Here is a 13,983-nt window from a genome sequence, read left to right as displayed (position 1 = left end):
TATCTTGGCTGCATGGTGGAAGATGAGATGAGCAGAGTAAAGCCTCTCCTGCAGTGAGAAGGTTTATGTACGGAGAACACACCAGACACAGACCCCCAGGGTCCAGATTCCAAGCAGGCACAATGTGCACCATCCATATAAATAATGTTCCAGAGTGTAGACAAAATTTCATACCCATCTGAGCTAAACCTCAATTTTCATGCTCCAGCCAACATGAGTCTTTCTCTGTTTTTTCAACTACTATACCAGGCCAAGAACTCTGTCGCTAGAGTCCATTCACATACCACACAAGCCACAGCAGTGCATGCTGTTGACAAGTTGCACTAAATGCAGCAAGCCTCAAATGCTGAGTATGGGTTTGTTTCAACTTTACGTTCCATTTATTCTACATTGTTACAGAGATCTACTTTCAAATCACTTCCAACTGCACTATATTTTTTATTTTCATAAATCCTCCTTTTGACAAGGTATATGAAACATTCTAATATAAACATTTAATAAAATAATTTGTGTAGCATTACACATTTCTTAATGAAGTGACACATTTGTTCTATTCCATTCCAAATGGTATCCAGAATGCTTATTGAAAGTGCAACCAAAACCAGTTCCAGGCAAACTGACATTTTCTCTACCATTTCAGAGAGGTTGGGTTAAATGCGGAAGACACATTTTGGTTGAATTCATTCAGTTGTACAACTGACAACTATACCTACCCCTTTTCCTTCCCATTTACAATACACACACCAATAATGGAATGACAACATTTTATGAAAAACTAACAGGACTTCCTTTATTGGCTAAGGGATGTTGCCACAACATTTTGTTTTTTGGAAATACTGGTGTATGTGTTTTCTGACTCTTTTCATTCAATGCCTTCGGGAAGTATGTACAAAGAACATGGAATACATACAATTTCAATGATAAAAAAACAAGTTTAAACTATACATTCAAATATAGCCTCTACTTTCCTCATTGCAATGTTTTCACTTCTCACAACAACAAAAAAAATTGATCATCAACACATATGATTCTTTAGGGAATCTGATGAGAGCTTATGAGGTAGATTCTGTTTTCTGTTTGTCTTCTGTTTAGGTTGAAGGAGCGGCTGAATTCAAATATTCATATAAAAATCTAGGATAACTTTACAGTAGGTTTCTAAAAAGGAACTGGTTTCTTTGAAAAGTTGATTCATCCAAAGTCATACAATTGACAGAAAACAAATAGGTTGGCAGCAACATTGCCTTATCATTAATACTGGGAGGTTATTTTTTTCCATACAATGATTTATATAAATTCAGAGTGCTACCATTCTCTTAAACCCACTGACATGACAGAATTCTTGACATAGTTTTGGTGTTACCAGAATTATGAACAATGCCAAAGTAGAGTAACACAACCTATCCTATACGTTACAGTAGAGTGAAAGTGATATCCTCCTATTTTCCCTAAAACTGAATCTGGTTGAACGTCACCAACGCTCAAAACACTCATCTTTAAATGCCCTTACAGTGGTCCCAAAGTCATTCAATTGGACATTAATATTTTTTAAATCAACAATAGAAAATCCACAAAAAGAAAATCCACATTACAACAGGAAAAAGGGTGTGGGAGTATTACACGTATAAGGAGAGGAGGGGCCTGTGGGGTGCAGGAGGGGGATTGGGGTGAAAGGTCAGCAGAGGAGGCGGGTGAGTGTGAGGAGAGCTGCCAGGCTGGGCAGAGCAGGGCTGAGACTAGAGGCTCCACTGGATGACATGCAGTGGTCTCTGTTCTGGCCGATGCAGGCAGCATAGGCCATGACATGGGGAATGTAGTTCTGTTCATGGACACCGTGCAGCAGATGAGCCATCGGGCCCTTAGAAAACACAGCCACATCCTCTCCTCCATGAGTCTCCATACGCAGCGGCACTGCAGACTGGGCCTGGTAGTTATTTCCCTCTGGAGAGAGGGGCGGGGTGGAGAGAGAGAAAGGGAAGGAGAAAGAGATCAGACGGATGATTTCTGGCATACCAAAGACCAAGTGGTGTTCTCTATGACAGAGGACTGTCAAAATGGCACTATGTCATTGATGGTAAGACTTCACTTACGATAGTCAAGGGTGGAGACGTTCTCTCTCAGACCGTTGACTACTTTGAACCCTGGTCCGTTCCCATATAAGATGGCGGTAAAGGGCTGCTGGTCCACATCACTCAACATGGGAGCCAGTCCTGTGGACATAGAGGAAAATAATAACCCACCTCCATCACGATCAATTGTGAAACAAAGTGAATCATACCTAGATGACTGATACAGTGTAGCTACATACAATCCATGGTTGTAAAATCATCCATTACTCACCAAAGATGGTGTTCCCCCTTGGCGTGTAGCCTCCGAAGTTGAACATGTGAGAGTGGTCAGCAGTGACGACAGTCATTGTGTCATAGATGCTGGTCATGAGGCCGGCGCGGCCGATGGCCCTGTCCATCTCCACTGCCTCATGTAGGGCCTGCTTGGCTTTGCCCTCGTGATGCCCGTGGTCGATGCGCCCCCCTGCCAACGCACAGCCTGGTTAACCTCTCTCTCTCACGCAGATGAGAAAATCTAGCATCAGCATTGGCAAAGCAGGCTCAGCTGTGCAAATTTTACATTCACATGATATAAATTATTAACCTGATGCAACATATATTTACTGGTGCCAGAGTAAATGTGACAAAACACCCACCCTCCACCAGCAGGTAGAATCCCCTGGGGTTTTTCCTCAGGATCTTGATGGCCACCTCCACCATCTCTGTCAGGGAAGGATCTGTCTCAGCGTTTCTCTCCAGGTCGTAGGGCAGATCTCCCGGCTCAAACAGACCTGTGTTAACACAGGAAGCATGGTTTAACAGTGAGAAGATGATTAACAGTGATCAACATGCACTGTAACGGAAAACTGTAATTTATAATGTAATTTTAATTGGGTAGTATCAACTAGTGGGTAAATGGTTTTGTTTCTTGCTCATTAACATATTTTGAGGCATGCCTTGTAAGAGGCTATATTTGTTGCACCCGTTAGTGAGAATGTTGTACCAATTTAACTGGTATGTGGTGGTAGGGGACAGATTGAAGTGGGAGCAAGTCTTAAACCTTTATGGTTGAGCATTTTGCCATATCTTTTTGGTCTGTTTTGCCATGTAATCGCTGCCAGTTTGTGAAAGTGATATAAAACTCTAAATATTAATTGATATGCTGTATGTGTAAACAGATTACTTAGCAGCCAACCTGCTTGCACCAATCCCATGTAATTACAGTAAAATACTGTGAAATGCAAATCCCATGTCCCTTCAATGAATTTCATTCATTCATTATGATTTCACATGACTGGGAACACAGATATGCATCTGTTGATCACAGATACAGTACCTTAAAAGAAAGGTAGGGGCGTGGATCAGAAAACCAGTCAGTATCTGGTGTGACCACCATTTGCCTCATACAGCATGGCACATCTCCTTTGCATAGAGTTGATCAGGCTCCCACTCCTCTTTAAAGGCTGTGCGAAGTTGCTGGATATTGGCGGGAACTGGAACACGCTGTCTTACACGTCGATCCAGAGCATCCAAAACATACTCAATGGGTGACATGTCTGGTGAGTATGCAAGACATAGAAGAACTGGGACATTTTCAGCTTCCAGGAATTGTGTATAGATCCTTGCGACAAGGGACCATGCATTGTCATGCTGAAACATGAGGTGATGGCGGTGGATGAATGGCACCACAATGGGCCTCAGGATCTCGTCACAGTATCTCTGTGCATTTAAATTGCCATCGATAAAATGCAATTGTGTTCATTGTCCGTAGCTTATGCCTGCCCATACCATAACCCCCATGAGGCACTCTGTTCACAACATTGACATTATTATTTTATTTTTTTTGTCATTTAGCAGACATTCTTATCCAGAGCAACTTACAGTTAGTGAGTGTGTACATTATAATTTTTTTCATACTGGCCCCCCATGGGAAACGAACCCACAACTCTGGCGTTGCAAACGCCATGCTCTAACAACTGAGCTACATCCCTGCCAGCCATTCCCTCCTACCCTGGGCCAATTGTGCGCCGCCCCATGGGTCTCCCAGTCGCGGCCGGCTACGACAGAGCCTGGATTCAAACCAGGATCTCTAGTGGCACAGCTAGCACTGCAATGCAGTGCCTTAGACCACTGCGCCACTCGGGAGGACATCAGCAAACTGCTCGCCCACACAACGCCTTACATGTGGTCTGCAGTTGTGAGGCCGGTTGGACATACTGCCACATTTTCTAAAATGACGTTGGAGGCAGCTTATGGTAGAGAAATGAACATTCTCTGGCACCAGCTCTGGTGGACATTCCTGCAGTCAGCATGCCAATTGCACGCGCCCTCAAAACATGAGACATCTGTGACATTGTGTTGTGTGACAATACTGCACATTTTAGAGTGGACTTTTGTTGTCCCCAGCACAAGGTGCACCTGTGTAATGATCATGCTGTTTAATCAGCTTCTTGATATGCCACACCAATCAGGTGGATGGATTTTCTTGGCAAATGAGAAATGCTCACTAACAACAGGGATGTAAACAAATATGTGCAAAACATTTGAGAGAAATAAGCTTTTTGTATGTATGGAAAATTACTAGGATATTTTATTTCAGCTCATGAAACATGGGACCAACACTTTACATGTTGTGTTTATGTTTTTGTTTAGTGTACAACCAACAATTTTTTTAAAAAATAACTCACCCAAAATGTAATCCACATTATTAGGATTTAGCGATTGAAGTTCTTTCTTGTTCCATATATACTGGGCTTTCTGTTCATTTAAAAAAGAAAACAATATATCATGTGACAACTTAAAACTATTCAAATGTCCTTGATAAGAAAAAAAGAGAAAGGAAGATAACTGAGAGAAGAACAAGGAGGAAGCAGCAGGACATGGTGAAGAGGAGTGAAAGACGGACTAAGACGGAGCAGCTGACCTTGTTTTTCATTCTGTTAGTCCACTCCTCCACCAAGTTCCTTCCATCTTTACGGGTACCAAAATGTTTCTTCTCTCCAGGATACTCCACATCTGACTGGTTTTTGGGGAACATGTACTTCCTCCCTCCTCCCATAATCACCTAGACATCCACCATAGAGATAAAACATTTGATTTATCGCTGTGGATATCCACAGCAAGAATAATCAGGAGAGGAATTATTATCTGTGAGTCGTTACATTACAGGTGCAAGTTACTCAATATTACTGGCTGAACAATGTACACAAAATAAATAGCAATCAATGTTTTCGACAATAGTTGTTGCTTATAAAAATGCTCTGTTTGCAGGATTACTGGATATTTTCTGTAATATCAGGATCCATATTATATGCTGTGACTCACATCGATGTTGGGAATATTCTCAAAGAGCTGCCTGGCGATGTCCTTGCAGCCCGCCTGTACTGCCTCAGCGGGCATCTCTCCATCGGAGAACCAGTCCCTGTCCACACAGTGGGCGTAGGCCGCGCTGGGGGTGGCATGGTTCACACGCGTTGTTGTGACTATTCCCACTGACTTGCCTGGGTGACAAACACACAAACAGTTTCGAACGTGCTGCTTGGATTCTGTGCAATAGTCTGCTAGATCTGGAGACAACCAATTGCTCCAAAGAATCTAGAAATTCTAGCCATTTGAAAAATATGACAATTTCTGTATTTTTTGTTTGTTCGTTCACATCATGGTTAGAGTACTTACTATATCAGACAGAGAATTGTGGTCGTATAAATATCTCCACTGAGGATCAGTGGGTCAGCAACTAAAGAGCTAAAGTCTGTTCCTGAGGTGAGTATGTGAAGTATCTTTTTCTGTGATGTGAAGTGCTCAGGTCATAAGGTCACAGAAAATACATTGGTAGCTATTAACTCCCCATTGACATCCATGCATACCTACAGTACGTTTACAATGCTATCATGCTGTGTCTCTACTGATTATCCCAGGATGGCCAAATAAGCCTTAGTAGATCTGGTGTGGAGAGGTCCTGTGAATAAACATGTGTTATAATGAGACAGTACCTGCTTCCTTGGCCCATCTGAGGATGGAGGTGACCTCATTGCCCTGTGTGGTGTTGCACTGGGAACGGACAGCAGCTGCACTCACGCCCACGGTGCCCTCGTTGGCCTTCACCCCGCAGAGGTATGCCGTGGCCGTGCCCGCGCTGTCTGCTACCTGGGCATTGGTGTTATACGTCTGCAGAGACAGGGCAATACCATGTGTCAATTATATAGAATTGTAGTAGGAGACATTGTTGTGCATGCCGTGTTGGTGTTATCCACCCCCTCCAAACATCTTCACATCTAAATGCTCAGATTGTGTAATTAAATGATCAATAATGTGTGGAATTTGCTGCCCCATTAACTATGGAGATACAGTAGTTATATTATATCTGGCTTCTTGCCAAGTATGTAACATAATAACACATCATTATCATAAGACATTCCAGTGGTCACCAACCTTTTCTGAGTCAAGCTCACTTTCCGAGTCAAAATAAAATGCAAGCCGAGATCTACCGTTCAGATGTTTATTTTCAACATGACTTAAAAAACGTAAGCCTATGTATGCAACATTATCCTATTAAAAACAGTTCTGTAGCAATCCGGTTTGTAGCAGGCTATACAGTATGCTACATACATTATCTGCATATTGGCTATTCTTGAATTGCCCTGCCAATGTTGTTCTTCTCAGACCATTTTGAAATGATATTTCAAAATTGTAGGTATATGATCACACTGGTAATAGATCATGTGTTGTATTACTTGTGAGGCACAGCTGACTGAGCATAATAATATTTTTTTATTTTATTGGACTGCATCTGATGGTCAGTCTGAGGGGAGGGAGGGAGCAGCGGTGAGGCTGCCTCTCACCCGACTCACCGTCCCTCCGCTCTCCCTCCCTCCGCTGAGAAAATAGGACACAGTCTTCCAGCTAATTGTGAAACTCAAGTCGCACTGCATTATTTCTGCCTCATGCAACAATTCATGTTGTTAATCCGATGTCCAGCTAAAGTGAAATATTACTTGAGAGACAAGCCGCTAATAATAATGATGCAAGCTTATCGAAACACTTTGCTATACTCATTCATTGCAGCTGTAGTGCTGGTTGTAGCGTGACTAGAAGTAGGGAGAACGTGCATTTTATGGCTTATAAAAGTGTTGAACAAAGTGTTGACAGTGCTGAATAACAACTTAAACATGAACAGCAGCGCTTTGCTGTATTCGTTGAGTCTCTCTCTAGTCATGGTTTAAACATTTTGAAAGCTCACAGTATCAACTTTGCTGTGCGCTCTAGGCTTATTTTTACAGTCTATGAGGAAACTGTGCAGACACGGTGACCTGAGCTATCAGATTGGCCAGTGGTAGGCCTGTAGGTACACTTGATTTGCTCTCTGAGCCTGTCGGCTAGGCAGAGTTCTACCTTCAGACACATGAACTGGTTCAAAATGGGAACATTTTGCCTTCCCGGTGCTAGGGCTGCTGAATCAAGTGCACCTACCGCCAACAGCACGAAACAAATAAGGCTTTATCATTGTTGATTTTTACAGAAATGTTTGGTGATCGACTAGGAAGGCCTTGGAGATCGACAAGTCGATTACGATCGACCGGTTGGACCACTGACGTAGACCATATGTGGCCTTGTATCTTTCCGCTGGTGAAGAATTCATTAAGGGATCGTTCACACAAATTAGAAAATGACACATTGGTTTCCTTACCCTGTAAACAGTCTATGGACAAGGTATGACAGTAATCCCTTTACTTCCAGATCAATATTGCATGCTATTTTCTAGCGCTTCTATATGATAACAGACCAGGTCAGACCTTGGAAAGCGCCACAAAGGGGAACTTGTCCATCTCCAGCTGGGTCTCCTCTCCACTCTGTCCGCTCAGCTGCCCCTTCAGTATTCGTGCTGCAGTCACTGTGGGAATTCCCATTCCTACACAACAAAAGCAAAGTGGCGCACGCCCTGTTATGGTGTCAATCTATTTAAGGGAGACAGAGCCTTTCCATCTCATGCATTAACACCTTTTGATTTTCCATCTTGTTAACATTGCTCTGTGCTTGCTTTTCACAGCAGCTGCTCTTCCCACTGAAGAGACACCTCTACATTTGGTGGAAAGGACCCCCATCAAAATAGCTTTTACCTGAGATCTGCCTTTTCACAAGTCAACAAAATGTATCTTTTTAGAGGTGACTATCTATTTTTCCCTTAGTTTTCATATAGGTGTCAAAATACATGCTTTTGTAAAGGATGTGAACTGACGTGCACATCTACTTTATCCAGCATGACTTTTTTAAGCATGGTTATCATACATTACAGAGAAAGGTGCATTGTATACTGCTGCATAAAAACATAGACAGTTAAGGTCCTTTGGGGGACACAGTTTAATGGGTCACTACATATAGCAACATAACACAAAGCAGCAGCCAAGTTATCCATTGGCACTGGCAGCATGTTTGTGTAATGCTTGATGGCTACCATATTCAACATCAGATTTTGAAAGTGTCACATTCTATTTACTTCTGACTGGATTACATCAATCCACCATAATGTTTTGTTAGAAACAGCTATGGATTGATGAGGAGGATATACTAGTTTCCTACTACAACCACTAGGAAAGATAATCTAGAACTGTATAAAAATATTAAATCAGTATGCGGCACATAAGCTCTTTGAGTGCATTACATTGCGTTAAGACTTCACTTTATCATACAGAATGGCACATACTCATGGATTGAAATAGGCTCTTGCAATCATGGCTTACCATCACCAAGGAAGAGGATGAGGTTCTTTGCAGTGTTTTGGTTGAGCTTCTGAAGTGTGAGGGCATTCTTCAAAGTACGCTGGGCCCATGTGTTCCAGAACAGGGGATCTTTCTCTTGGTCTGCAACATGGAGGTAGAGTTTTAGTTTTAAATGAGGAAGAAAAGAGGCCAGCGGAAGTGATCTGTAACAACTGTGAAAGTTGTTGGACAAGTTGGACGGAATATGCCCAAATTCAATCAAATACACGTTGAGGTTCATCCATGGAAGCATTCTTTGATGGACAAAAACTTGATAAACACAGAAAAGATAGAAGCCATTAGTAACTTATTCACTTGTATTTCATAACCTAGTTATAACCTTTCTAATTAATGTTTTATCCCCAGAAGATGACAAAGTTCCTTTGTGAGTAACTCATTCCTTTAATGTTTTCAAGTCTCAGCATGACATATAATATGACCAAGTATGGACGATAATATCAAAGAACCAACAGGATGACTATAAGCACATACACATGTACTGTCTGTATTGATAATGACAAGTTCTGTAGGCTCTGGCAACCATAGAACCTCTGACAACTCCAGCGTGTAAGCTTCTTATTTCTGAAATCACATGTTGCCTACTATAGGCTAGAACTGCACATACATGTATGATGTTACGACAAGAAGGAACCTAATCTTCTTACTGTATGGGTAGAAATAGTATACATCTGGAATCCATTTTATGAACCTCTCCTGATCTGTACATAATCTTTCAGGAGCTAAATGATTCTGGTCATTTTGTAGAGAGGACAAAGAAAATGGAGGTTCACTTGCCATCGTACTGTAAATACAGTGTGAACTTTGTTCAGCTGGGTAAATAGACTGACAGTTATAACCCTAACAAGACGTGTTATTCTAAACAAGACGCAATAAACCACTGATAAGTAGCACTTCCTTCATAAGAGCATTTGGAGACTTCTGCACATCTCCAATAAATCAAAGCCCAATTTTGTTTCTCCTCCTTCTCCATGAAGTGTGCACTCATTCACTCCTCCTCAAGCATTAGATTGGTGTAAGCATGTGCTAGAGTGAGTCTCCACCACATTTCCTAAACTAGTCCCTTTCCTTTCAAATCTATGAGCAGGAGTGAACAAGTGCACACTTCAGGGAGAAGGGGGAGAGAAACAGTTAGTATGTGTCCCATCTTAGCTCTTCCTGAAGGATTTCAATCAAACAGTTGGATGCTGTTACGAGACATGACATTTATTGACAGGTGTGTGTCTCACCAGGAAACTGAGGCTTCCCCAGGCCTCCCCAGGCCAGGCACGAGCAGATGATGAGCAAGAATGTCACCTTCATGATGCTTTCTCTCTATGGTTGTAGTGTTACCTGGGACTACTGTCACATACCACGTCCCAAACTAGAGGGAGTCTGTAAAATAAGGAGAAATCAGAGCTGATGAAAGAACACACAAAATTCAGTTGATTCACAGAAATAAAGTTGATGAGTTTGCTGCAAAGTGCAGCAAAGAAGGGTTCAACGTATATTATTACACCCCCCTCCCCTGTCCCTGTCCCTCCCCCTCCCTTGTCCCTCCCCCTCACCTCCCTTGTCCCTCCGCTGTCCCTCCCCTGTCCCTCTCCTATCCCTCTTCTGTGCTGTGGTCAAGGTCGCTTTAATGGGATTGTGGGCCATACCACAGAGAGATTTAACTGCCATAACAACGCCGATTAACACCAAATGATTGACTGGACACCTCCACCAACAAGCAAATGAGAGAACATTTTTAAATTAGGTTTAGAGTTTATAAAGAAGAGAGTTTGGCAAATGTATTGTTACACATGCTATAAATAAGCATTATGTGCTTAAAATAAAATGGTATTTCACAAAGTCTTGAAACTGTGTGCGATTGAGTCCTGTTACTTTGCTATTAAAACAGACAACGCAGACAACCCAAGTCCTACAGAATTTGTATGAAATATGCTAAAGTTGAGCTCATATAAAGCTGCTAGCTGGTCTCTAAGGAGAGGAGAGGTTTTACCGTGCCACATACGCAGGCCTATCCTCTGAGGGAAGCTCAGAAGTGGTCGGGCCCACCAATCGGCAGAACACTAGCCAGCCTGCAGGTGAAATAGCAGAGCAGTGCCAGGATGGCCACCAGGAGAATGCCAGAGAAAAGGAGGGTCACTGCCATCGAGAGTCCATCTTGGCCCATGGTGTCAAGGAGAAAAAGTGTCCAGGTAGGAATCCGTATCAAATAGAGAGGCAGATGTTTCCAGTTTCACCTGCCAGCTCTGTACCTGAGCTCTAGGAGATGAGGAGTGAGTCCCTGTACAGAGTTCAATCTGTTTGAGTGGATCTGGGATTAGGTTTAATAATGTTGTTGAGCTCAGGGCTCAGTGACACAGGCTCCTCCATTCTGGGATAACACCAACCTCAGACACATTCCCCCAAACAGATTATGTTGGCCCTCCAAAATGTGATGGAAGAAGGTATCAATCCAGTTCAATCAATATTGTGTTCCAACTGGCATGTTAGGATCCTTTACTTTCAAGAACTCTGGGTTTTGGCTTTATCCTAGGGTATGCTGTACACTGTGTAGTGTACAGAATATCTATGGTGATATTGTTAATGTCTCAGTGTCTCTAGCACTGGCATTCTTTTCCCCTCTGAACTACCATTGCCTTATTGAGGAGATGATAAGATGTAATGCCTGTAGCGCTTATAAAGGCTCCATGAATATCTGCATAAGACCATTTATTTACATTACATTTTAGTCATTTAGCAGACGCTCTTTTCCAGAGCGACTTACAGGAGCAATTAGGGTTAAGTGCCTTGCTCAAGGGCACATCAACAGATTTTTCACCTAGCCAGCACAGGGATTAGAACCAGCGACCTTTCGGTTACTGGCAAAACGCTCTTAACCACTAAGCTACCAGCCGCCCCCTACATAAAATGAGTTATTAATTAAGTCATTAGATAAGGCATAGTACAGGAGAAATTGTTGATGAGATGATATCATCCTCCCCTAAGCATAGGCTACACATTCCACTCCATTAGTGTCGACTCAAACACAAATCACCTTGGAAGATAAGTGTGACCATGTCTAGGGAGCAATGACTGTCTAACATTGGCCTTTGTTAAAATAAAACCTGAAAATAACAAAGGCTTGCCATGTGTTTTTTTTCTTCTGTTTACTGTAAAGGGTGAACATGTCCAACCAACTGAGGTATTGTGCATCACAGTGTATTAGTTAATTGCAAGTCGGATTGAGTACATTGTAGAATGCTCAATCCAAATGTATGGATTGAAATATTTGCTCTATATTCTGTGTATTCATCCACCTCTTCAACTGTGTTGGTGTGAAACAGTACCTTCTGACAATTATTTTCTAGAGAACTAGTATCTGTTGTGAATTCTGACATTTATCTTACTATGGTTGAGCACTCACCACTAGTTGACCTTTATAATGATGAAAATTAACATCCAACAGCACAGGATACCAACCAAAATGAATTAAGTGGGCTGTATGCCTAGATACGTGATTTAGTGTAGTGATGTGAAAACTTGCAAACAATCATCACAATCTCAAAAATCAGATATTGGTGCAAACACTAACTTAAACAACTTTCCCGAAAGGAGTATACATACTGCTATTGTTGTATTGATGCTCAATCACGTGTTGGAAAGTTGAGTTCTACCTACAAGAATCTGCAATCACAAAAACCTACACCACAGCTACATTATTGCGTAATATAGCTTTAAAAAGATGGAAAGCGATACACGAAATTAAATTATGTAGCGGATTATTTAATTGCACCGATTTTCCTGATAATACAGCCAATTGCAAGATTTTTTTTCATATTTTCTAAATTGCCTGCACTCGATAAACCATTGAAATCTCCTGATATTCCATAGCCAATTAATGCAAAAAGTTAAAGGAATACACTTACTGCGGGATCTATTTAAGCTTCTGTAGCAAAAACACTTCTGTCCGTTGACAAAGCACGTTCACCTTTTCATGTGTATTCCTGAGGCGCATTTGACCATCGTTTTATAAGCCTATGCACCAGCTCTGTCTGTACGGCTGAGTATAGCGGTCGGTATTTCACCTCGATGGCGAGAACCACCCTATAAATAATGCCACCATAATATGAAGAGCTGGATCTTGAGTGCCGCCTGTCGACCTATTTCACTGTTGCATTTAGGCTACTCGAATTATTTTTATTCACGTTCATTCGCCTTTATTTAAAGCAGCCGAGTTCATTGTCAGCTTGTGAAAAACTAAAACATATTATAGGCCTACATACTTAATATAGAGGTGTATAAGTAGCTTATAAACTGTCATTAGTTTATTTATAGCCTAGTTTATAAATGTGTAAAAAACAGTTCCTTGACAAATGTTAATATTATATGACTGCGCTTAATAAACTATACTGACTTTTACTATTATTAGTCTATTGCAGTACAGCCATATAAGCTCAATAACTATGTGGCAAGCAGCTAAATAAGCACACAATTTCAACCAATGTCCCATTACTAACCCTGGCCTCGGCAATCTAATCAAATGCACCAATTTATCCTCAGTGATTTTTGTTGTTAATTTTGTGTCCTTTACATGTCACTAGCGACCGTAACCGTTCACAAAATGGTAACGTGACCCACTTGTTTTATTGAGGGAGTTCGATTAGGCTGAACTGGGTTGCACCGGGCTATGGCCTGTCATGTGACCGGCCAAAAGCACTGAGGGTGGAGCGCCCTTTACAAATCGAAAAGTGGTGTATCGGGTTATTGGAAACTCATGCTGTTCTGCTCGAACAGTACTCTGCACCGCCATATTGTCAATGTTAACCAGGCAGCACGGTGCATCATTCAGAAACACACAACATGTATTTTCCATGTAGTTTTGCTTGGGAAGGCAGATATCATATGCGTTTTTATGAAGAGCAAACAACACTTTTGTATGTGAAACCTCAGAATCCAAAGTCATTAGTTCACATTCTTGACATACTTAAATTTGTTTTGAGCCGACTTCGCCCTTTGGCTTTGAACGGGGCACCCGACAAACGCCCTGGAGGCAGTCTGGTTTCAAAACGAATGTAATCACTTTTCACCCAGAACAAACTGGGTGCCCATCCGGGCACCTGGGCCAGCTTAATCGAATCCCCTCCTTGGCTTCCTCTCATACAGGAAGGCTACACTACCTACCCTCTCTCTCCAAG

The 13,983-nt window shown here is 41.9% G+C and overlaps 1 protein-coding gene across 1 annotated transcript; it reads right to left on the bottom strand.

Moving 5' to 3' along the window:
- Positions 1-425: 425 nt before the first annotated feature.
- Positions 426-12,890, bottom strand: LOC121577728 (alkaline phosphatase-like). The gene is made up of 12 exons (XM_041891557.2): positions 12,715-12,890; positions 10,048-10,192; positions 8,783-8,902; positions 7,838-7,953; positions 6,038-6,212; positions 5,370-5,545; positions 4,969-5,109; positions 4,733-4,802; positions 2,702-2,836; positions 2,338-2,529; positions 2,088-2,207; positions 426-1,938 (listed from the first exon to the last, which is right to left on the bottom strand). Exons 2-12 carry the CDS (start codon positions 10,118-10,120, stop codon positions 1,673-1,675), a joined length of 1,584 nt encoding a protein of 527 aa, XP_041747491.1. The 5' UTR covers positions 10,121-10,192; positions 12,715-12,890; the 3' UTR covers positions 426-1,672.
- Positions 12,891-13,983: the final 1,093 nt, after the last annotated feature.

Source organism: Coregonus clupeaformis, chromosome 12, assembly GCF_020615455.1.
Source record: "Coregonus clupeaformis isolate EN_2021a chromosome 12, ASM2061545v1, whole genome shotgun sequence".
In the NCBI taxonomy this organism is placed as follows: domain Eukaryota; kingdom Metazoa; phylum Chordata; class Actinopteri; order Salmoniformes; family Salmonidae; genus Coregonus; species Coregonus clupeaformis.
This window is presented reverse-complemented; position numbering and strand designations above follow the sequence as displayed.